This window comes from Pinus tabuliformis, chromosome 6 (assembly GCF_031772625.1).
Source record: "Pinus tabuliformis cultivar Carrire ecotype Pingquan chromosome 6, CPIR1, whole genome shotgun sequence".
NCBI classification, from domain to species: Eukaryota; Viridiplantae; Streptophyta; class Pinopsida; order Pinales; family Pinaceae; genus Pinus; species Pinus tabuliformis.
In genome coordinates, this window is record NC_142292.1 from 1206277443 (window position 1) to 1206303794 (window position 26352).

Sequence of the window (26352 nt, forward strand, 5' to 3'; positions counted from 1 at the left end):
CTTCTAACTCAACGGACTCTTGCATGCAATAGATTTGTTTAGTCTTTTCCCCCTACTAGCTTCATTTAGTCCCAGATCCGAGACCAGACACGATTTTAAACCCGCATTTCCCTGAATGTCATTGCTAATGACAATGTCCTCCAAACCACCCGAGAACAGACCAGATAGAGGGAAATATATAGGGTTTTTTGTACTTACCCAATTCTCTGTCGACTCTTCTGCATCGTGACCGCTGAAACTGTAGATGTCGTCTAAATCTCTAGGAATGCATTGTCAGACCCTCAACCCCTTGCCTTTGAAGCACAGGGCAATCCTACTTCCAAAAACCCTAAACCGCCTTCCGGGCTCTAGTCAATCGTCGTGCCTCTCAGTTTCCCGACTGGAGATATACCTGGACGAATCACCTTTGCTAAGTTTTGTTGAGTAAGCTCCAAACCCCAAACCGAAAGAATATCCTCTAGTCTGGGCTTTAGGTCAACCCAGACCCGAGAGTTGACCATTCCTATTGCCTTTGTCTGAAGGGTGAAACCACAACCATAAATCCTCCTGTTGTTAATCTCCTGAGCCAAGCGCGTGCAAGTGAGGGAAAGCACTAGTAAAGAAAACAGAAAATGTTGTAAACCCTTCCTTTGAAATTGTCCATCATTTTTACGTCATTTCCAAGCAGCTCCTTTCCCTAAGTGGCTTCCTTTGTTGCCAGGTACGGCCCATGCGCTCGCTGGTCTCTGCCACCTACTATCATGCATACAGCCCTCCTTGCTAGCCATCTCCCTTCCTGATGTTGTCCTCCTATCCTAGTCTATTTGTCATCGCTCCTCCAAATATATCAATTGCTATGGATCATCAATCAATATCCTTATATTATATAAAAACTTTATGACATAATATAATATAAGATATGATTGATAGCACTATATTATTAAAAACATTATTTTCATATATTTACATTTGTAGAACTATAGGACAATAGATTCATTAATTACATTATTAATTAATATAATTAATATTCATTTTATTACAATTAACATATGTAACAATAATCTAATGAATATTTATTAATCAATCATTTAATTAATTAATATTTAATCAATATTCAAAAAGTAACATTAATTTAGCATCCATTAATTAAACATCATTCGTATCATTTAAATATTATCTTTGTCTTTATTAATATATATTATAATCATTAATATATATTATCATTTGTAATTTATTTCAATTATAATAATAGTTTAGGTTGTACTTTAATTTTTTAGCTGACCATTTATGGTTTTTCATTTTAATTTTATATATTTTCTCTATTTATTCCTCATCATCTGCATTGACTCTTCTTTCCTCAAGCATAGTCTTGATGATGGATCCTCTTTGAGATTTGAAACGTCGACAATATTCGAATTCTACTGTGGAAAATCATATTCCTTTATCTACAAGATGTGTGTTCTAATGCCCTATAAAAAGACAATTAGTGGGCAAGAAGTAGCGAACTTGTTTTTTGGACGGGTTTGGTTGCACTTTGGGATACCAACAAGCATCATTTCAGATAATGACACAATATTTCTCAGTTCATTTTGAGCTACATTGAGGGAGATGATGGACACGGCGTTGAATAGGTATACAACATTTTGTCCACAGACAGATGAGCAAACAAAAGTAGTCAACAAGATTTTGGTGCAGATTTTGTGGGGTTACAATCAAAAGCATCCAAAGTCTTGGGACAAAAATATGGTATATATACATCACTCTTATAATATAGTAGTCCACACTTCTATTGGTTAAGTCCCCATTTAAAACTTGTTTTGGATATTTGCCACATCCACCTTTAGATATTGCATATCGATAACAAGGAGAAGTGAGTGAGGATCTTACATGGGATCCCTTAAGGGCAAAAAAATTTGTTCAAAAGATCAAGTAGATCCATCTATAGGTACAAGAAACATTGTAAAAGTCATCGGAAAAATACAAGTCCATGTATGGTTAGCACAGTACAGAGGAGTCCTTCAAGGTGGGAGACAAAAGGAGTTATCATAAGGTCCTGGTAAGAAAATCAAGGCTTTGTGATATGATCCCTTTGAGATACTAGAAAAAGTGGGAGATAACGCTTATAGACTCATTATACCCCAATACATGCGTATTTACTCAGTGGTGAATGTATATAATTTGAAACTCTATGATCCTTACACGTTAGATTGGGAAGAGGAACAGGTCTTACCTTCTATAGAGGAACAGGTCCTACCTGCTAGAGATACCAATCCCCCACTTCTTTCTAGGCACCAATCTATATGAGACACCAATCCCCTTAGCTTTGTAGGTACAAACCTACAGGAAATGCCAATCCCCTCAGCTTTGTAAGAATAAACCTACATGAGACACAAATCTCCTTTGTTGCAAGATTAGTAGACACCAACCTATAGGAAACACCAATCCCCTCTGCTACAAGATTTTCTCCCTAACGTGTTCTTTAATGGCCAATTAGTATGTCTTGTACTAGTCACTGATCTGCACTATAATATGTGCTTCAATGGTCAAATAGTATGCTTGTAATATGTTTTGCACTAGTCATTGGTCTACTCAGTATGCTTTGTGATATGTCCTACCATTATCCACTTTACTTCTTATAATTCTACCATGTAACTTATGACTCTATGCAATCACCCCTTCTAATGCCATTTGAACTAGTGTTTCCTTCAATTCCAATGATTCAAGCTTGGCGCTCCTAATACCAAGTGGTTAATCATAATGTGATGTCATTAAGGTTTAGCACCGTCGCACTTCATATAAGACTTAGTGTGATGACCAATCACTATATTATATGCCCTTCAAATGTTTATCGAGTTCTCAAAAGCCTATAAAACAATTTACGTCAACCTAGAGCACTAACAACATCAAACTCCAAATTTTACATTATAACAATGTATCCACAAAAGACTAGAAAATATTTAACACGGGAAATGCTTGCAAAACAAGAGTTCTTTTACCTCTTTGATGGGAAACCTTTTTGATAAGAAATGCCAACCTATGTGTCAGTTGACAATTTGATCCACTAGGGTATCGTATATGGGAAGATATGTGAAGCATTTTCTTTGTGAACTCCCAGTATGGCAATGTTTTGAGTAATGAATGGCACTTGATGATAGATTCTTCATTAAGAGTCATGACCATGGGCAACAAGACTCAAGCCTCATATTCGCAGCTTATACCATGATATCGAGAAAAACCCTAAAAACCTTTAACACTAAAAACAGTTGCAAAACCAATACTTTTCAGGTCCACTGATTGTAAAACTTTTCACTAGGTGTGGCTCCATTTCTGACTACCAAGCCCTTCGAATAACATATATTGACATATCGCATATCAAGGAAATAGAAATGCACTGCAACAAAAATCTCTAGTATGACAAGGCTTCGGTGTAACAGTTGCCACTAGACGGAAAACATTATGCTGCACGAGACCGTTAACTAATGGCACCAAGGAACAAGGTTACTGGAATATCTCCCAAAATTGTGCCTTCTAACCAAAATATTGGTATGCCAATATGTTGAGGGCTTAAGTCCCCAACATATTGCCATACCCGCATTTTGGTTAGAAGGCAGAGTTTTTAGAGTTAGCCCTTAGGTGTTATACATAAGCACCACACGACCGAGGGTTGTGACAAAAATCTACCATATATCAAATATCAAAGAAAAGGTACGCCTCGCCTTAATAAAAAGGTCAATAAGTTGGTATATTGAGGCTTTTCGACCCTTTGGTGCTACATCTCAGCGCCTTGTGACTAGGGTCTATGACCAAGAGCGATAACATATCGAATATTGAGAAAAATAGCAATGCATACATTTAGAAAGCTTTGGTATGCTAAGGGTATGATATGACCAACTAATAGATGACAAAGATTTCTACATCCTGAACACTGACGAAGGCAGACTGAAATCACACCACTACATCATTGACACACATTAGATATAACTGCTCCAAATCACACAACACCGTGCTCGCTACAACACATGATTTACATGCACAATTTCACACCCAACCTAGCTATTTATAGGATTCGGCACATTGAAGCTAGATGGACTTGTCCAATGATGGATACTTGGATCAATACTTAATCTTGGCAACTTTGACACTAATTGGGCTTGGTCCATCATCAGATTTCTCTTGGCTCTGATACTCCTTGGGATGATACATTCTTGGGTCCAATACTTCTTGAACTCAAGGTGACCACTTGATTTGGGTCCATTATACGTCGAATCTCCCTTGACATTAAGAATCCTAACTTGATCACGTATCCACTTAGGTCACCCCAAACTCGACATCAATGATAACATGTGCAAAAAGTTTTCAAACATCCTAACCATTATTCCTCCTTGTAAAAGCACCACTTATATTACATAAACACATATAATCCCATCATTTATATATAGTTTCTCATGTAAAAGTGTCTACTTTTATGGTCTTCTCTTCATAAAATAATTTTTACTTAATATTTTATTATATTATTTTAAAAAAATTAACACTACTTTTAATCATTAATATTTTATATTTCAATAATATTGTTGGTTTATTATATCTTCCCTTATAATGTTAATGTCAAACTTCTTGTCTTTCTTAAAAGATTCTTGAAATTGAAAGTATCAATATGATTCACAAGTAATAGTTCTCTTTCATTTTCCATATCTATTTCATTTCTCCTCATCTATTTTATTTGTATCACTAAATGTTATGTACCAAGTAAAATATTATAAAAAATCTAAATACAAACCATTGTTAAGTACAATTCAAAATATATATATATATATATATATATATATATATATATATATATATATATATATATTACACTACCTATTTAAAATAAAAATAAAAATAAATCCCATGTGCATCCACAAATTATTATGTTTTATAATAATGACTAAAATACTTTTATCTATATATATATATATATATATATATATATGAGTTACACTACCCATTAAATTTAAAATAAAAATTAAAAAATTAAAAAAAAATCCACATGCATCCACAAATATTTTTAATATATATATATATAAGTGTGAATATATCTATCTATATATATATATATATATATATATATATATATGAGTTGTACTTAACAATGGTGTGTATTTTGATTTTTTATAATTATAAAATAGCAAATCTCGTAATGTGGGATAAAAAGAAGTTCCTCTTTGAAACTTTAGTCACTCCTGTTATCTTATATGGTTGTGAGGTTTGGGGTTGCAGCGTCTCCAGAGAATCATGGAGAAAGATTGAGCAAATCCATAAACGTTTTATAACTTATAACCTGAAAATTAAAAGTAATATACCCTATCCTATTCTCCTTATAGAAGCACGTCTTTCCCCTATTGAGAGCCTAGCTATGATTAGGTTTCTGTTGTACAAGCACAAACTCAATAACATAGACGATCATAGACTTCCTAAGCTAGCTTTAAATTCCAGCCAAAACCACCTAAGGCTCAATCGAGGGTGGCATAAAGACACGAGGGCTTGGCTAAACTATTGGGAGATCAACGAGAATGATGCATTGCAAAACATAAATAACATTAAAGATATTGTTACTTCTAAGTTCAAAGAAAAAATGTGGTGTGAGAAAGATTTAGCGGCTAAAAGAAAATTAAATTATTATAAGAAGGTCATCAACCCCACCCTAGAAGATCAAAAGTATCTCTCTATTTTAACTAGCTCAAAGAAGAAAATTAATATAGCAAAGATTAGAACGAATTCTCATGAGCTCCATAGTGAACCAAGTCGTTGAGCAGTTCCTAAAACGCCATGGATGGAAAAGATCTGCCATATATGTGAGAATAGGAACATCGAGGATGAAAACCACTTCCTCTTAGAGTGCCCCGCGTACAACCACATTAGATCTCAGTTTCACAACCTTTGTTACAATACTGACCTTCCTAGCCTTTTACAATGTCAAAATTATGGTGAGCTCGGGAGGCTTCTCTCCAAACTTTTTGAGCATAGGAATAATTAAATCCAAATAAATAATTTGTTTCTTTAGGTCCGATAGACCAATGTTTGGTCTCAGCAGACGTTAACCACCACCACCACCATCATCATCATAACCCTGATATATATATGAGTTACACTACCCATTAAGTTTAAAAATAAAATAAAATAAAATAAAAAATCCACATGCATCCACAAATATTTTTAATATATATATATATATATATATATATATATATATAAACAAACATTACATTAAACAATAGAATTTATATTTTGAATTAATTAATTTTATTATTTAAAAATTTATTTTATGTTTATATTAAAATTATGTCCCCTTTTTCATATTAATAAACAATACGTTAAACAATTAAAATTATATTTTTAATTAAATTATTATATTATTTAAAATTTTATTTTATGTTTATATTAAAATTAAATTTTTTTTACAAAGAAATTTCAATTCGCAATCATTGTGTCATGAAATATGATGTGAATAAAAAAAATCCAAGATTCAATTCTCCATGGATCAAATTATATATATATATATATATATATATATATATATATATATATATCATTTTATACTTATATTAAAATTTGGTTTTTCATTAATTGATTTAATTAATTAAAAAAATTACAAAACAATAATTCCATTCATTTCTTAATTGGTTAGAAAAAAAAATATAAATTATTTATTTCTAAACAAATTTCCTACCTACAAAATATCTCACTTAACCTAGATTTAATGCATAATTAAAAACCCCATATATAATTGGGGTAAAAATTACATCATTAATGCAATGTCATCCTCTCGAACTTAATCATTTTCAATAAATACCTAAACACAAATTACATCATAAATGCAATACCATCCTCTCAAACTTAATAATTTTCAATCAATACCTAAATACTAAATTATAAACGAAGTACTCAACTGCACAATAAAAGTCTCTTGTAAAGATTACATCATAAATGCAAAACCAAACTCATTTTTAATAATTAACACACACTAAAGTCTTCTAAATAAACTTCAACTATAGAATATTCATAATTAAAATCCCCTTGTATAATAGCCTGACAAAAAAATAAATCTTGAATGCAAAGCGAGTGACAGAAAAGGTATTGTAAGCATATTAATGATTTAGAGGCTCCCATCAACAAACCTCAGAAATTAAATAAACTTGCATGCAATCTATAAAAGTTAAATAAACTTGTCTAAAGAAAACAATGTAAACAAAAATGTTTTCCCCTATAGATTTGCATGCCCTTATAAGAGAGGAAGGTTTATATCATCGAAAAAACTGAAGTTTGAACTAGATTCACAAATTGTGATAGTTGTAGACAAACAGGACCAAGGCAGTACCTATGATCTTCATATTAAAATAGGTACTCATCTTTACTCTAATGATTAGACCTTCACATAAGCCAGCAACAACCTCCACATATGCCAAGTGCTCCTATGAAATCATATTTGCATGCAACATTCCTAAAAACAGCGAGTGTTGGAAATAAGGTTTGAGTTTAGATAGAAACTAATCAAATGCGAACCATTAAGCTTCTATAGTCAAAATATCTAATTGTTGCTTGCAGAAAATTCCTCGCAACAAAATTGGTAAAAGTGTCAATAATATTCCTCGATATCCCAAGATTTACGAATTATAGGCACTCCATCTCTCCCCCAATGAATTATGCCATCACATAAAGCAGCAACAGCCTCGACATATATTATGTGCTCCTATCAATTGGTTAAATGTAATAAGCTCAAACCAACTAATCAGGGCAAGTTAGGTTCTTGGTTTTGATACTCTTTAAGATCATGCATTCTTGGGTCCAATACTTCTTGAACTCAAGTTGACCACTTGATTTGGGTTCACTATACCTCAAATCTCCCTTGACTTTGGGACTTCTAACTTGATCACATATCCACTTAGATCTCCCCAAAAACTTAACATAAATGATAACATGTGCAAATAGTTTTCAAGCCTCCTAACCATTATTCCCCCTCGTAATAGTGCCACGTAAATTACATAAACACATATAATCCCATCATTATATATAGCTTCTCATATAAAAGTGTCTACTTTTATGGTCTTCTCTTCATAAAATAATTTTTACCTAATATTATATTATATTATTTTAAAAAAATTAACGTTACTTTTAATTCATTAATATTTTACATTTCAATAATATTGTTGATTTATTATATCTTCCCTTATAATGTTAACGTCGAACTTCTTGTCTTTCTTAAAAGATTCTTGAAATTGAAAGTATCAATATGATTCACAAGTAATAGTTCTCTTTCATTTTCCATATTTATTTCATTTCTCCTCATCTATTTTATTTGTATCACTAAATATTATGTATCAAGTAAAATATTATAAAAAATCAAAATACACACCAATTATATATATATATATATATATATATCCCACATGCATCCACAAATTATGTTTTATAATAATGACTAAAATACCTTGTGAATATATATATATATATATATATATATATAACAACCTATTAAATAAAATAAAAATTACACATACATCCATATATATATATGAATGAGTTACACTACATGTTCTATAAAATATAAATTACACATGTATCCACAAATGTTTTTCAATAATATAAAAATTACACATGCATCCACAAATGTTTTTCAATAATATAAAAATTACATATGCATCCACAAATGTTTTTCAATAATGACTAAAATACCTTATATAAGTTTTTAATAATGACTAAATTACCTTATATAAGTGTAAGAAATATATAATCTTCCATATATATGCCTTGTTTCATATCAATAAACATTACATTAAACCATAGAAATTATATTTTTAATTAATTTAATGTTTATATTAAAATTATGTGCCTTTGTTTCCTATCAATAAACATTATATATATTAGTTTTATATACATCAATAAACATTACATTAAACAACATTACATTAAATATAGAATATAATAATAAACATTACATAAAACAGTTTACATTAAAATAGAAATAATATTTTTAATAAAACATTTATATTAAATATTTTATATTTTTAATAAAATAAATATTATTATATTTTTAATAAAATAATTTATATTAATATATATATATAATAAAATAATTTATATTAAAAATCTAACATATTTTTAATAAGATAATTTATATTAAAATTATGTTATTTTCTTATTAATGAAATTCAATTAGCAATCACCTGTCATGAATCACCTTCACGTGAACTATATATATATATATATATATATATATATATATTTTCATTTTATATTTATGTTAAAATTGGGTTTTTCATTAATTGATTTAATTAATTAAAAAACTTATAAAACAACAATTCTATTCATATGTTAATTAGTTAAAAAAAAACAATATAATTTATTTTTTTCTAAATAAAGTGCCTAACTACAAAATATATAATTTACTTTATATTTATTGCATAATTAAAAACCTCAAATATAATTAGGATAAAAATTATGTCATTAATGCAATGTCATCCTCTCAAACTTAATCATTTTCAATAAATACCTAAACACAAATTACATCATAAATGCAATGTCATACTCACGAACATAATCATTTTCAATAAATACCTAAACACTAAATCATAAACGAAGTACTCAATTACACAATAAAATTCCTATGTAAAGATTACATCGAAAATGGAAAGTCAAACTCATTCTTAATAATTAACACACATTAAAGTCTTCTAAATAAACTTCAACTATGGAATATTCATATAATTAAAATCCCCCTGTATAATAGCCTAACAAAAATATAAATCGTGAATGCAAAGCTAGTGACATTAAAGGTATTGTAAGCATATTAGTAATTTAGAGGCTCCCATCAGCAAACCAAATGTTAGAACCTCATAAATTAAATAAACTTGCATACAATCTATAAAAGTTAAATAAACTTGTCTAAAGAAAACAATGTAAACAAAAATGTTTTCCCCTGTAGATTCACATGCCCCTTATAAGAGAGGAAGGTTTATACCATCGAAAAAACTGAAGTATGAACTACATTCACAAATTGTGATAGTCGTAGACAAACAAGACAAAGGAAGTACCTATGATATTCATATTAGAATAGGTACTCATATTAACTCTAATGATTAGACCTTCACATAAGCCAGCGACAACCTCCACATATGCCAAGTGCTCCTGTGAAATCATATTTGAATACATCATTCTTGAAAACAGTTAGTGTTGGAAATAAGGTTTGAGTTTAGATAGATTTTACTCAACTGCAAACCATCAAGTTTCTATAGTCGAAATATATACTTGTTGCTTGCAGAAAAATCCTCGCAACAAAATTGGTAAAAGTGTCAGTAATATTCCTCGATATCCCAAGATTTTCGAATTATAGGCACTTTGTCTTCCCTCCAATGAATTCTCCCATCACATAAAGCAGCAACAGCCTCGACATATATTACATGCTCCTGTCAATTGGATAAATTTAATAAGCTCAAGCCAACTAATCTGGGCAAGTTAGGTTTCTAAATAAACTAATCAATGCTAGGCATAAGTGAACAACTATTATTCTATGGCATCAAAAAATAGTGAAAATGTTTCATGGAGAAAATTTGCAGTACACATTAGTTTAGACATACTATTGGGCAACAAAAAAGCGTGTATAAACCTACAAAAACAAGGAAATGAATCCATTGCAAAATGTTTAATGAAATAAATAGCGCCCTCTTGGTTCTGATACTCCTTAGGATGATACATTCTTAGGTCCAATACTTCTTGAACTCAAGTTGACCACTTGATTTGGGTCCATTATACCTCGAATCTCCCTTGACTTTGGGGCTCCTAACTTGATCATGTATCCACTTAGGTCTCCCCCAAAAGATGACATGATAATAACATGTGCAAAAAGTTTTCAAACATCCTAACCATTATTCCTCGTAAAAGTGTCACTTAAATTACATAAACGCATGTAATACCATCATTTATATATAGTTTCTCATGTAAAAGCATCTTTTTTTATGGTCTTCTCTTCATAAAATAATTTTTACCTAATATTGTATTATATTATTTTAAAAAATTTAACACTACTTTTAATTCATTAATATTTTATATTTCAATAATATTATTGATTTATTATATCTTCCCTTATTATGTTAATGTCAATCTTCTTGTCTTTCTTAAAAAATTCTTGAAATTGAAAAATCAATATGATTCACAAGTAATAATTATCTTGCATTTTCAATATCTATTCTATTTCTCCTAATCCATTTTATTTGTATCACTAAATATTATGTACCAAGTCAAATGTTATAAAAAATCAAAATACACACCATTTATGTAAATGTTAATTACAACTCCAAAATATATATATATAATTACACTACATATTTAAAATAAAATAAAATAAAAAAATCCCACATACATTCGCAAATTAATCTATTTCATTTCTCCTTATTTGTATCACTAAAAGTAAAATATTATAAAAAATCAAAATATACACCAATGATATATATATATATATATATATATTTAAAATTAAAATTAAATTAAAATAATCCCACATGCATTATAATACTAAAATACCTTGTATATATAAAAGTGTGAAAAGATATATAATACAATCCCAAAATATATATATATATAAAAGTCTACCCATTAAATAAAAAGAAAAATTCCGCATGCATCCACGAATGTTTTTTAGTAATGACTAAAATACCTTATATAAAAGTGAAAAGGTATATAACCAAAAATATATATATATACCTTGTTTCATATCAATAAACATTACATTGAACAATAAAAATTATATTTTTAATTATTTTATTTTATTATTTAAAAACTTAAACAACGAATTATATTTTTAATTATTTTATTTTATTATTTAAAAACTTAAACAATGTAATAACGTATTCACAATCCATTGATTTTAACATTATGGAAAAATCTTATGAAAACTTATGGAATAATCTTGGAATAATTTTTTTATATGAAATTATTTTGGAAAAAACATGTTTTTATTTTTCTTCAAATAATTTATATTAATTTAAATTTGGTTTTTATTTTTCTTCAAATAATTTATATTAATTTAAATTTGGTAGATTATAAAACAATTAAATTGTTTTCATATGAAGAGGGTGCCAGTAAGTTGTAAAATTTGACTAATGTAATCATAAACTAAAAATAATAATGATTTCGATTTTTGTGTGTGTTTATTTTATTTAAAATATGTCCAATCCATTTTAGTTGGGTTGTCTATTGAAATATTTTTCACATGATGTAATTTTGCTTCAAATGTAAATGGCAATATTTAGAAGCAAAATGGAGAAATTGTAAAGATTTGATTCTACTACTTTTGTGAAACACTTTAAAGGATAAAATTAATAACAAACATAGATCCATTTCAAATTTCATGTACAAAGTTTTCTTCATGTACAAACTTTTTTAGAGTGCAAAATACAATGTGTTATTTCTCATTGTTTAAATTGTATTTTTGAATACTAAATAAAGTATATAGAGGACCAAATAAAAATTTTAACCATAAAAACTTAAATTTTATTTCTATATATAGATATATATGAAGTTGATATCGACATAAATTAGTTAACATAGATCTTCAAATAATTTATTTAAATCTCTTGTTGAAATATTTTTGAAAAGTATAAGATTTGAACATCTGATTCACACATTTTTTTTACTTCTAATTACTTTACAACACATTCATTTTTTTAAGTTATAGCTAACATTTTTTTTCTATTTAAAACTTTTTTTTTTTTTTTTTAAAGGGGCACAAACTGACAAACAAATTTACACGTCCACTCATACTGGGTTGTAGAATGAGCTTGTCAGATCAATAATTTAATGAGTATTCAAAGGGCACAGACTGACAAACAAATTTGCACGTCCCCTCACACTAGGTTGGTTGTAGAATGAGCCTGTTCGCTAGTATTCAAACATAAGGATAATTGGTCTTGGTTGCTTTGTTGTTTTGAACTAAAAACTATTTTATAATTAATAATGTTAAACTTTTACTTTTATTATGTAGTTTTATTATCTATTTTTTTAATTTGATTATAAATTTTTTATTAATTAAATTAAAAATTAATTTTAACTTAAATAATATCTTGATTTTTGTATGCTTAAGAATATGTGAGCCTCCAAAACCATACCAACAACTTGTATCTTAAAAAATCATGCATACTTAAAATTTTGAATAACCTTAAATCTTAATTTGAATTTATTATTACTATTTTTTAAATAAAATGATTTCGAGTAACGTTAAATCTTAATTTGAAGTTATTATTATTATTTTTTAAATAAAATGATTTTGAGTGACGTTAAATCTTAATTTGAATTTAGTATTTTATTTTTTAAATAAAATGATAAATTTGCCATGAATAATTTTTTAAATAAAATAATAAAATTATTTATGGTTTAATGAGTATTCAAAAATAAAAAGATAATTAGTATAGGATGCTTTGTTTTTAAGTAAGGATTATTTCATAGTTTATAATGTTAAATTTTTTACTTTTATTATCTATTTTTTTAAATTTGGCCATGAATTTTTTTTTAATTAATTTAATTTTTTAAACTTAAATAATAACTTGATTTTGCTATGTGTTATGGTGATTTTACACCACAACTTATCTAGGAAGAACTCACTTGGGTTGAGAGGAAGCTTTCACTCTTAAATCTAAATCCTTAAACATTACCACTTCCTTATTTTTGATGAATAATAATGATGAATGCATTTATATTCTCTAATAACAACTACCACTTGCCTATTGTTATTGAATAAAAATGATCCATGAAATCATATTCTATAATATAAATTAGATGTGCAATTTAATGTGTATTTTAGGACCAAATTATTTCAAGGTGCCTTCTTCTTACCTTACAAAGAAGACATTCATTCATGTGGAGAAACAAAATCAAGATGTCCTTCAATGTCTAAACTTATCTTCAATTATTTTCAATTTAAAATAGTCTCATCTCAAGGGAATTGATCACTCTTCCCACATATCAACATAATGTGCATGCTTTCCATATATAAATATGAGGCAAATTTGCAACATCTCAATATTGAATGTGTAGTTAACTCATGTCACCAAACTTCTTATAAAATATTAGGTTAATATAAAATACAAAAGTCATGTTTAATTAATAGCTTATATATATCATTATGACACATTAATATATCTTACACTTTACTCAAAATCACCAAACAAATAGAAGGGACATAAAGAAAAATCTAATTCTAAAATTCCCCTTTGTTATGCTATTCAACACAACTAAAAAAAATTCAAAAAGAACAAAATCTCTCATTTGAAATTCTTAACAAATACTATAAAAAAATAAGATATTGAAACTAATAACAAAGGGTCTCTACAACAAATGAAATCCCACTCCACTTAAAATTAATGGATGTGGGCCATATCCATGTTAGTATATAACCTCTTTCCTTAGAAATCACAGGTGATGTCATATCTATATATGTCTATAAGACATACTACAAGGAAATCTTGCATGTATTATCATCGAGTTATCCCACCTTAAGGTGGTCATAACAGTGAAAACTTAAAATATTTTGCACAATTAATGTATAGTTATTGAGATGGCATATTGTAAATGATGTATCATAATATTCTAATATAAAATATTTTTACTATTCAGGAATTTAATTATCATCTTCATTCAAGTAATGTTGCAAAATTATTGAAAAAAAATTTCCACTTAGGGTAATTTGTTTAGACATAGGAAGAGACATGCCCCAGTGAATTTCCATGTTTATTAGGAATCCAAATAAATAAAACCATGGTTGAAATTAATAATAGATTAATAATATAAATATTTTACAGCAAAGATAATTGAAATAATTTGTACTGAATGGAGTAGATAACTATCCATGTAACTCAATAGACATTGGTCACATTTTTGTTAATTTGTACCATGTTTACTTCTAGTTATAGATAAGAAAGTATGAAGAATACTTGAAATAATAATGAAAGGTAAGGAATGAGTGAAAGGTATATTTAACAATGATGTCAATTGGAAACTTGTCCAAAGATGTTAAAGAATCATCATTGTAACATTTACCTAGTGTTTTTCAAAATACAAAAGACGTAAAGACAAAGCTAAATAAGTTCAAATGACCATTTGAACATAATTAGGTTACATAAACTTTTCTTAGAGAACCAACCTTCCAGATAAACTATATTGTTTTTAATGATACTAAAATTAAAATTGATTTAGAGAAATCATATTATTACAATGATTTTAAGAATAAGAAACTATTGATTAATAAAATCTGTTTTATTTATCCTATACATTAAAACACATCTAGTTTGCTACTTTTAAAGCCCAATAATCAATACAAGCACATTGAATTCATTTGGAACACACACTCTCACAAGAAGTTCCATATCTCTTGTAGCTGGGAAAAGTGTGAAGTCTATTGTTGAGAAGCCAAAGGAAGTGCGAATTGGGTGGAGCCTAAGAAGAAGAAAATAGAAATTTTGGTACCTTCCCGCTTTGTTTCGTGCCCTAGATTGGGAGATCGAAGTATTCTAAGTTTTACTATTGTTGGAAGCTGCCAGTTGCCAGAAGTTGTTGCCTAGTCGAAGTTGCTGGAAAGGGGTCGAAATTTTGGGACGCTGACTTGGTGTGGAGGGAAGGTCTGGTCTTGGTCTAGGGGCAGAGTCTTAAAGAATACTATTGAAAGGAAGAATTTATTGACTAGGTTTTCCCCTCGAGGGTGGTTTTGTCCTAGCATAGTGCCTACATCTAGTGTTTATTGTTTTATGTGTTATTGCTCTGGTAATTGCTTGATGAACTAAAAGAAAGAAGTTATAAAGAATCGTAATGACAAGAAATGTCACAAGCAATTATCAAGAATAAGAAAATATTTCTGCCTTTCTGATTTTCTGATTTTCTAATAGATCCTTCGAAAGAAACAATACACGATGGCCGCAAACATCTGATTAGATATAATCAAGACCATCACTAATATGATTGTTTGCTTTAAACGTGTGTACACTGCTTTCTAAATATACAATGCTTGCAGAAATTCAAATTCAGAGATTTAAAATTTGGAAGTATTTTACAATTTATTAGTACCTGTAGCCCTTTCTCGCTCATATGACCCAATTGTTGATGCCATAAACAATTGAATTCAATAGCCTCCTCAAATGCCACTATTGCTTAATTGATCTAAGTACTTCCACTCAGCTTGTAAAGGTTTCCTATCTTTGTAGACTTCATAACCACTAAAGCATCCTTGGACACCTTTAGTGCTCCACCTTGACTTGTTAATTTATGACCTCCAAAGTCCAAAGCTCCCAAAAAAATCATACGTTTTTAGTTCAAGCACATGTTCAACCTCTGTCACAACCTCGACAACCTTAAAAAATGTTATTTTCCATAATAACATATCTACCATCAACAACTTCATATGAAGAAGACCAGTTTATATGTGGACACATATGATGAGAAGCACTAGAATCTAACAACCATTCTTGATAGTATTGAGCAACATTTCACCTAGAAAAAACTTCATCAATCATACCTGGACCCAATTCAACCGGATTTGCCTACTTTTGGAGTATTCCTTGGATCCCAATCTCTTCAAACAATCCTTTCATGAGATGCCCCAACTTGTTACAGTACCAACATCTAAGTTTGTTCTTATTGCCTTTCAATATTGATCTGAATGTACCTCTCAACTTCTCTTCTTTTTCTCTGGACCAACCTCTAGCCACCATTGCTTTTAATATGGAGGTTTCAATACTAGATTTCCTCCTTACCTCCTCAAACAACAACACTCCAACATAATCAAATTCAAGAGTCTCAATTGTACTAAAGCTAATGAAAGCAACAAATTTGTTGGAAATATGACTATACTAAGAGGCGACGGGTGAATCAGTGTAATAGTCAACCTTAACTAGTCAAAACACTTCAATGCATAGATAATATTAATCACATCGACAACATAAAAATACACCACATATATATATATATATGAAACTTCTTTTATTATTGAATGACCTTGTAGGCATCAACCCAGTGTTACATTGATTCACTGGCACCAACCCCCTAAAATGCATTACTAGCACCAACCAAAAATGTTTTACTGGCACTAACTAGAAGGAGACACCAATCCCCTGAGAAATATAGGCACCAACCTAAAATGCTTTACTAGCACCATCCAGGAGGAGACACCAACTGTTGATTTTGGGTACCATCAGATGTGCTCTAGGCCTCAAAATTTGCAGGGAGGCTTAGACACATGCATTCTCCAATACTCAAAAATCGTTTTGGGAAATTCCACCCGGAGACTGTTTTATTAAAATAATTAATTATTTTTAATGGGACCCTAAGTCTAAACTTAGGAAATTAAAATAATTAAAGGGTATTAATATAAATTGTGGGTGAAACTTCTAGAAGGCGGCGGAGATCAAGTCAATATGATCATAGCCATTGATTAGGATCTAATCTGGGCCGTTGATTGATCAACGAGAGGATTATAAGAGGAAGCTTGATGGGCACTTGGAGAACACGCCGAGAGATCAAGAGATTGAATTTCTGAAGTGAGAAGTTCTTAGGAGGAAATTTTGATCGAGTAGATTTCTTGCAGTTGAGGGGCATGGATAGCATCCGAAGAGAGATTTTCTTAGCCGGAGAATCATCAATGGAGAGAGGAAAAGTGATCTAGTAGCTCTCATGCAAAGGCTGACTCAGGGCCACGCAGAGGCAGCGCAAAGGGTGAGAGAGAGTTTGAAATTTTGGAGCAGAGTCAATTTCAGAAGCTGGAAGTCGGGGTGTGAGACCGGGAGGCTGAGAGCAGTGACTTCGAGCAGCAAATCGATCAATTGGTTGGATGACACAGTGCCTAGAGGGGTTGACACAGGGACTATGTGAGGACTGCGGAGAGGCAACGCAGGGCCTGCTAGAGGCACCTCATCTAGTGACCAGATCAGCCAGGATTTTTCTCAGTGATTGTGTGAGGTAATCTCACAAATCTTTCTGCTAGTATTTCTCTCTCTGTAACTGAATAACCCGTGAGGTATTCAGAGATGTATTCAGAATTTGCTACTGCTTAATAATAATAAACCCTTAGATCTGTTGCACCTGTTTTCCCGCATTAGGTTTTTCCAAGGACATTTGTCCAAAAATAATAGTGTTATTGTGTTGTATTTTCTTTCTTGCTCAGTCTCTTGTTCTCGCATATAAATTAATTAAGTGAACGTTGTAGTATATCAATATTTGTCGTAGGAAACAGCAAATATCTTGTTCATGTAAAACTAACAAGTAGGAGATATCATCAATTACTGCAGTAAGAATTCCAGTTTAGGAAATTTCACATGGTATCGGAGCTGTAGGTGGAACAAGAAGAGCAATGACATAGAACTCGACGTTGAGCAGAAGAGGGAGATCGAAAAGTTCTAGGAGGCAGCAATTCGAAACCCCATACGGTTTGCGCAGTTCTAGCTTGAAGGTTGAAATTTTGAGGCAGTCTCTCTCCAAGTGAGTCGACGAAGAGAAGAGCTTCCAGATCAAGTTTTTGTCAGGGCAGAGGGAGTAGCGCTGAAGCCTCAGCATGAGGAGAAGTTGGTGGGACACAGATTTTTCTGCAGACAGTTTGCTAGTCAAAAAATTGTCAGAAGAGAGAGGAGAAGCACAGTTGAGGGAATTTCTTCCTTGGAGAATTCCTAGCCAAGGAATTCAAATTCTCTAGAGTTGAGCACCAGCAAGGGGCGGCGGTTTTACTAGCTCCAATAGGGAGTGCGTAGGCTAGCCTAGCAATAGCACAGAGAAGAGAGGAGATTTTCGACATTTGTGGCAGAAATGGCAACCAGTGGCTTGAAGGATCAAGACAGGTTGGATGGGGCATCCAACTACGTCATCTGGAATTTAAGAATGCCATTCCTTCTAGATGAGCATGCCCTCAAGACATACATCGACAATGTGGTGGTTGTCCCAGCAAATGCAGATTCGTTGAAGAAATACAATGTTGAGATGGCGAAGGCGAAAAGAATGATCCTCGACGAAGTGAAGGATCATGTGGTCTGTCACATTGCTAGTAGAGGGACTGTTAAGGAGTTGTGGGATGTTTTTTCTACGTTATATCAGAGATCTTCTGAGCAACGAAAGATGTACCTTGAACAGAAGTTGAGATCTGCTCAAATGCAAAAAGGGGAGCGTGTGGATCCATTCCTCACGAAGCTTCAGGAGACCCGTGATGAGTTGTCTGTTGTGGGGCATACACCTCAAGGTTCAAAGTTGGTTAGACTGGCCCTCAATTATGTCTCAGATGAGTGGCAAGTCTTTGTCCAGAGTATCCTAGGCATAGCAGCTTTGCCGAATTGGGATGAGATGTGGGCAGCTCTAAAACAAGAGGAGCTAAGGAGAGACTTAGTCAAGGTTAAACTTGACAGAAGTAGCAGCAATGGGTTGAAGCCCAAGGAGGAGGAGGAGAATGCAGCCCTCGCATCGAAGGGACAACAGGAGCAGCGAGACGTAAGAAGGACGTCTCGAAGATCAAGTGTTTCAAGTGTGGTGAGATGGGTCACTACGCTACTCAATGTCCTCTTAAAAAAAAGGAAAAGGATGAGAAGCATGATCTGAAGGCTGCGCCCATGAAGATCGAAGAGGAGGAGTTCGCCATGACAGTCGAGATACCTCTAGGAGGGAGGTGGGCTGATTTGGAACTGTAGTTCAAAAGAACTACAGATGGGCAGGATCCTTGAGGAGCCCACCTCTAGGATCATTTCCTTGCTATGGGAGCCCAGATCATGTGAAAATTCCTCAATAGGAACCCCTACTGCAGCATTAGATGATATTACTCCTATTTGTTAAATTCCTTTAAACAAATTTCTTGCAATTTCCTACAACAAATATCATAATGCATACACTACAACGTTCACCTAATTAAATATTATGCGGAAACAAGAGACTGAGCAAGAAAGAAAATACAACACAATAGACACCGTTATTTTTGGACAAATGTCCCCGAAAAAACCCAATGCGGGAAAACCGATGCAGTAGATCTGAGGATTTATTATTATTAAGCAGTAGCAAAAACTGAGTACATCTCCGAATACATCTCCAGTTATTCAGTTATAGAGAGAAATACTGGCATAAAGATTTGTGAGATTACCTCACACAATCACTGAGAAAATCTCGGTTGATCTGGATACTAAATGAAGTGCCTCTGGCAGGCCCTACGCTACTCTGTGTAGTCCTCACGCAGTCTCTGCGTCAACCTCTCTAGGCTCTGCATCACCCAGTCTGTTGATTGATTTGTTTCCCGAAGTCTCTGCTCTCAGCCTCTCGATCTCACACCCCGGCTCCCGTCTTCTGAAACTAATTCTCCTAAGCAAAATCTCAGACTCTCTCTGTGCCTTTGCATGGCCCTTTGTGGCCCTACGTCAGCCTCTGCGTCTAGGCTACTAGATCACTCTCTACCTCTCTATGTTGATGATTCTCCGGCTAAGAAAATCTCTCTCTCTCTAGATTCTATCCCTGCCCCTCAACTACAAGAAATCTCCTCGATCAAATCTTCCTCCTGAGAACATCTCACTTTAGAAATTTGATCTCTTGATCTCTCGGTGTGTTTTCCAAATGACCCTCAAGCCTCTTCTTATATCTTTTTGTTGGACAACCAACGGCCTAGATTAACTCCTAATCAAAGGCTCAGATAATTTTGGCTTGATCTCTGTTTTCTTCTAGAAGTTACACCCACAATTAGATTAATACCCATTAATATTTTTAATTTCCAAAGTTTAGACTTAGGGGCCCATTAAAAATATTAATTATTTTAATAAAAACGTTTCTAGGTGAAATTTCCCAAAACGCTTTTTGGGTTCTTTGGAATACATGTGTCCAAGCCTCCGTGCAAAATTTGAGGCCTAGAGAACAACATCCAATGCTACCCCAAATCAACACTCCCTCTTAGCGAGGAATGTGCTCTAGCAATATACATTGTTGCATACTGCTCTGACTCTGAAGCATGATCCTTTGCGTTGTTGATGTTTGACATGTTGTCCACCAACTACTACACTACTACAACTATACTGTTGCTGACACTTCCACTGTCAACACTACATCTATACAACAGCTCCCTCTCAAGTGTTGCATTTGTGTTGTTGCTAGCACTGCCACTACATTGCAAATTGTTACTGCTACTCTATCAACAACGGAAAAACATCCAAAATTATTGAACTAACTGTGTTTAGTATGATACCACGTGAATGTTGAAGCCTAAATGTTGCTAGTCTCTGCACTGACCCTCTGAATCTACTGCATTGTTGTTGACCTCTGCTCTGTGCCATATGCACTGCTGCCAACTTTGCTCTGCATTGTTTAGTCTCTGACGCTCCTAGCCACTGCAATTGTCTCCCCGACACTCCTCGGCACCATCTGACACTAGTCCATCCTGCTACTTCTGATCTGGGCTCCTGTAGCAAGGAAATGATCCTAAAGGTGGACTCCTCAAGGATCCTGCCCATCTATAGCTCTTTCGAACTATACCGCTCTAAATCAGCCCACCTCCCTCCTGGAGGTATCTCGATTGTCATGGCAAACTCCTCCTCTTCGATCTTTGTGGGGGCAAACTTCGGATCGTGTTTCTCATCCTTGTCCTTCTTCTTGAGAGGACACTGAGTAGCATAGTGACCCATCTCACCACACCTGAAACACTTGATCTTCGAGACATTTTTCTTACGTCATCACTGCTCTTGCTGCAAAAGCTGCATTATCCTCCTCCTCCTTAGGCTTCGACCCACTGTTGTTGTTGCTTCCGTCAAGTTTGACCTTGACCAAGTCTCTCCTCAGCTCCTCTTGTTTTAGAGTTGCCCACATCTCATCCCAATTCGGCAATGCCGCTCTGCCCAGGATGCTCTAGACAAAGACTTGCCACTCATCTGAGACAGAATTAAGGGCTAGTCTAACCAACTCTGAATCCTGAGGTGTATGCCCCGCAGCAGACAACTCATCATAGCTTTCCTTCAGCTTCGTGAGGAATGAATCCACACAATCCCCCTTATGCATCTGAGCAAATCTCAGCTTCTGCTCTAAGTACATCTTATGTTGTTCAGAAGATCCCTGATATAACGTGGCCAAGGCATCCCACATCTCCTTAACAGTGCCTCTGCTAGCAACGTGACACACCACGTGATCCTTGACTCCATCCAAGATCGTCCTCTTGGCCTTCGCCATCTCTACCTTGTACTTCTTTAGCAGGTTTGGATCTACTGGTACAACCACCACGCTGTCGACGTATGTCTTAAGGGCATGCTCATCTAGAAGGAATGACATTCTAGCCTTCCAGATAACGTAGTTGGATGCTCCATCCAACCTGTCCTGATCCCTCAAGCCATTGGTTGCCATTTCTGCCAAAAAATAGAAAGTCGAATGACCTCCTCTCTCCTTTGTGTTATTGCTGGGCTAGCCTACACACTCCCTGTTGGAGCTAGTAGAATTGTTGCCCCTTGCTGCTACTCAGCTCTAGAGAATTCGAATTCCTTGGCTAGGAATTCTCTAAGGAAGAAATTCCCTCAGTTGTGCTTCTCCTCTTTCTTCTGACAATCTTCCACCCAACAAACTGCCTGCAAAAAAATCTGCGTCCCACCAGCTCTCCTCACGTTGAGGCTTCAGTGTTGCTCCCTCTGCCCCGACGAAAATTCAAACTGGAATTCCTTCCATATGTCGACTCACTCGGAGAGAGACTGCCTCAAAAATATGCCCTCGCTGCTTGGACTGCGCAAACCCTCTCGGGTTTCGAACTGCTTCCTCCTGTAGCTTTTTTGAACTCCCTTCTTCTACTCAGCGTTGGATCTACCAGCTATGCGCTTCTTGCTTCACCTGCAACTTTAGCACCATGTGAAAAATCCTCAACAAGAACCCCTACTACAGCGACTGATGATATTACTCCTATATGTTAAATTCCTTTAAACAAATTACTTGCATTTTCCTACGGCAAATATCATAATACATACACTGCAGCCTTCACTTAATTAAATATTATGTGGAAACAAGAGATTGAGCAAGAAATAAAATACAACACAATAGACAACATTATTTTTGGACAAATGTCCCTGGAAAAACCCAATGCGGGAAAACCGGTGTAACAGATCTAAGGGTTTATTATTATTAAGCAGTAGCAAAATCTGAATACATCTCTGGTTATTCAGTTATAGAGAGAAATACTGGCAGAAAGATATGTGAGATTACCTCACACAATCATTGAGAAAATCCTAGCTGATATGGATACTCAATGAAGTACCTCTAGCAGGCCCTACGCTGCTCTACGCAGTCCTCACGCAGTCTCTGCGTCAACCTCTCTAGGCTCTGCGTCACCCAGTTTGTTGATCGATTTGCTGCCCAGAGTCTCTACTCTCAGCCTCCTGGTCTCACACCTCGACTCCCGACTTCTGAAACTGATTCTCCTCAGCAAAATCTCAGACTCTCTCTCACCCTCTACGCTGCCTCTGCATGGCCCTTTGTGGCCCTTCATCAGCCTCTGCGTCTAGGCTACTGGATTCACTCTCTGCCTCTCTCTGTTGATGATTCTCCGACTGAGAAAATCTCTCTCTAGATGTTATCCCTACCCCTCAACTACAAGAAATCTCCTCTATGAGAACTTCTCACTTCAAAAATTCGATCTCTTGATCTCTCAGTGTGTTTTTCAAATGACCATCAAGCCTCTTCTTATATATTTTTTTGGACAACCAACGACCTAGATCAACTCCTAATCAAAGGCTCAGGTCATTTTGGCTTGATCTTCATCTTCTTCTAGAAGTTACACCCACAATTAGATTAATACCCATTAATATTTTTAATTTCCAAAGTTTAGACTTCGAGGCCCATTAAAAAATATTAATTATTTTAATAAAATCATTTCTAGGTGGAATTTCCCAAAAAGCTTTCTGGGTTCTTTGGAATACATGTGCCCAAGCCTCCCTGCAGAATTTGAGGCCTAACGGACATTCGATGCTACCCCAAATCAACAATCAGAAGTAACATGATGGACTATTGTCGGATGGTGAAGAGGAGTGTCGAGGAGACAGTTGCAGTGGCTAAGAGCGCCAGAGACTGGACATCGCAAAGCAGAGTTGGCAGCAATGCAGATGGCAAAGAGCAGAGGTCAACAGCAGCGCAGTAGATTCAGAGGGTCAGCGCAGAGGCTAACAGCAGTCAGGCTTCAACATTCACGTGTATCATACTGAGCACAGTTAGTTCAGTAATTTTGGATGTCTTTTCGTTGTTGATGGAGTAGCAGCAACAGTTTGCAATGCAGTGGCAGTTGGCAGTGGAAGTGCTAGCAGCAGAACAGATGTAGCACTTGAGAGGGAGATGTACAGATGCAATGTTGACTGATCCAGGTGGCTCCAGAGACACACACAAGACAAAGAGGACTCAAGAAAGCTCAAAAATCAAAGTGCTTGGATTATGCTCGAACCAAATTCATGTCGAAGATCTCGTCGTCGTGATCGCGGTGGTGTGAACGGTTCGTCAAACCGAGTCCGTATGCGAAAGTTAGAAGCAGTCAAAGTTGGGTTGACTTTTGCTCACTGGGCAAGCTTAAGGAGGCCACAATTTTGACTTTTCCGGTGGACGGAATCCAGCCAACTCCGGCCAGATTCTGAGCAAAATCCTGGCCTCGTTAAAAAGACTCCTTCGGCCTAAAATTCAAATTTTTGAACATGCCTTCTTAATTATATAAAAATAAACAAATAAATATTAAAAAAAAGAGGGCGATGGTGGGCCACCAACCCCACCACCCATGCCTCTCCATTAATCAAATGCATATTAAGGTGAGGCCGACGGGAGTTGAACCCGCCAGGCCACGTGGGTCGGGCCCCACCGGGCGGCCCCATAAAAATAACGCAGCCCATTAATATGCATACCACCAAATCTTATACGCCCAAAGATTGATACGAGGAGCGAAGGGAATTATGGGGGCGGACCGCACAATGCGGACCCGACCCCCTATTCAAAATTGTTTCAGTTAAACAACAAACTATAATATGTTTAAAAAAGGAGGGGTGGGGTTTGCCCACCCGATCCCTCCTCAACTATTTACCAATCTTACCAATGTGCCACAAAGAATTCGCTGGTTAATCCGCCCACGATTTTATAAATAAACCTATTTGCTCAATGCGCCCAGACAGATGGAGGAACCAGGAGTGGGCACGGATTTTGAGATAGAGGAGGCAGAGTCTTGGCACGCAGTGCGAGGCAGCGTTTTGTAGGAGGGGTGAAAATTGACTTTGTCAGATTTTGACAAATTTTATATGGTTTCAGCGCTTCTCGACGCCACGAACACAATGGTGATGTTCGTGTCTCCGTCAGAGTTTTGCATTTTTCGGCCATTTTCAGTATGAGGATGGAACCATGATTGCTGCAAAAACATGGAGCGGAACCATGATCCTTGCAATTTGCCTGAGGAGGTAATTTCTCCATGTCGGAATATAGTCAAGTTTACAGTCGTTTTTCATGGTTTTTTCGCAGGGATTGCAATGGCGAAGTCATATTCACCTTTGGAGTTACAGATTTCCAGTGCACCCATGGAGCAAAATCTTTGAGGAATCTAGGAGGAATCTAAAAGATTCCTTGAGCCCCAGATCCTCAACTTCTCAAAATTCAAAAATTGGACAGTCGATTTTGCACTATTCGACGTCATAAATATGACGGTGCGTTCAAATTTCTCATTCTCTCATTCTATTCTTCAGCCACTTTTCTAAGTGGAATGCAGGTGTCAACATCCATGTGCGAGCCGTCATGCGATTGATGTCGTGAGATCAATGGTCCAAACAGCGTCAGCAGTTTGACATTCGCTTCTTCAGATGGCCCTTGGTTGTGAGGTATATGCAGTGTGTTCATGTACTTCTTTTGCTATGCATTGCGCTGCACATATCCCTGTTTGATGTTGATGAGGGATCTTGTTTATTACTTGTTTTCATGACTTCTGCTTGATGTGACGCAGAATCGTCTATGTGATGTACTTGTTGTCATGATTCTTCATGTTGTGTTTTGAGATCCCTTTGTTGTGTTTTGATGGGATACTCAGGTTGTCGTCATGCATGTTTGCATTGAGATCCCTTTTATGCCATGTTGGCGGGATGCTCATCATGCATGAGTTTGTGTCATACTGATAGGAGTCTTTTGACTGAGAGTTCCTATAGCGAAACATCTCTTGGAGCCACTCCTGTGTGAGGGCACTTTTCCTTGTATGATAACAACATCACCTCTTATGTACATCACTATTGGCAGCGCTTAATGCAGCGGCCTACACCATCTTGACACCAGGGCCCGAAGACGTAGTCCCTCCTAAACGAACTTCGTTATCAACGGCTTATGTTTTCATGTGTTGATGAATTTCATGTTCCTCTTCTTTACAGCATG

At 34.3% G+C, this 26352-nt stretch overlaps 1 protein-coding gene across 4 annotated transcripts in view; it reads right to left on the bottom strand.

The window, feature by feature from the left end:
• LOC149263049 (phosphoribosylglycinamide formyltransferase, chloroplastic-like) overlaps positions 1–26352 on the bottom strand; it is a 246336-nt gene that overhangs the window by 20234 nt on the left and 199750 nt on the right. Inside the window, exons 6-7 of one of the 4 annotated variants that reach the window (XR_016259224.1) lie at positions 10228–10421; positions 9916–10143 (exon numbers count right to left, since the gene is read on the bottom strand). The exons of 1 other annotated variant lie outside the window; for it this stretch is intronic. Coding sequence is in view for 2 of the 3 variants with exons in the window: in XM_089425684.1 (XP_089281810.1) it covers positions 10308–10421 (114 nt within the window). In the remaining variant the exon portion in view is untranslated. Of the gene's footprint in view, positions 1–9915; positions 10422–26352 lie in introns of those variants that run through there. 2 more of the 4 variants (XM_089425684.1, XM_089425675.1) reach the window with 2 other exon arrangements.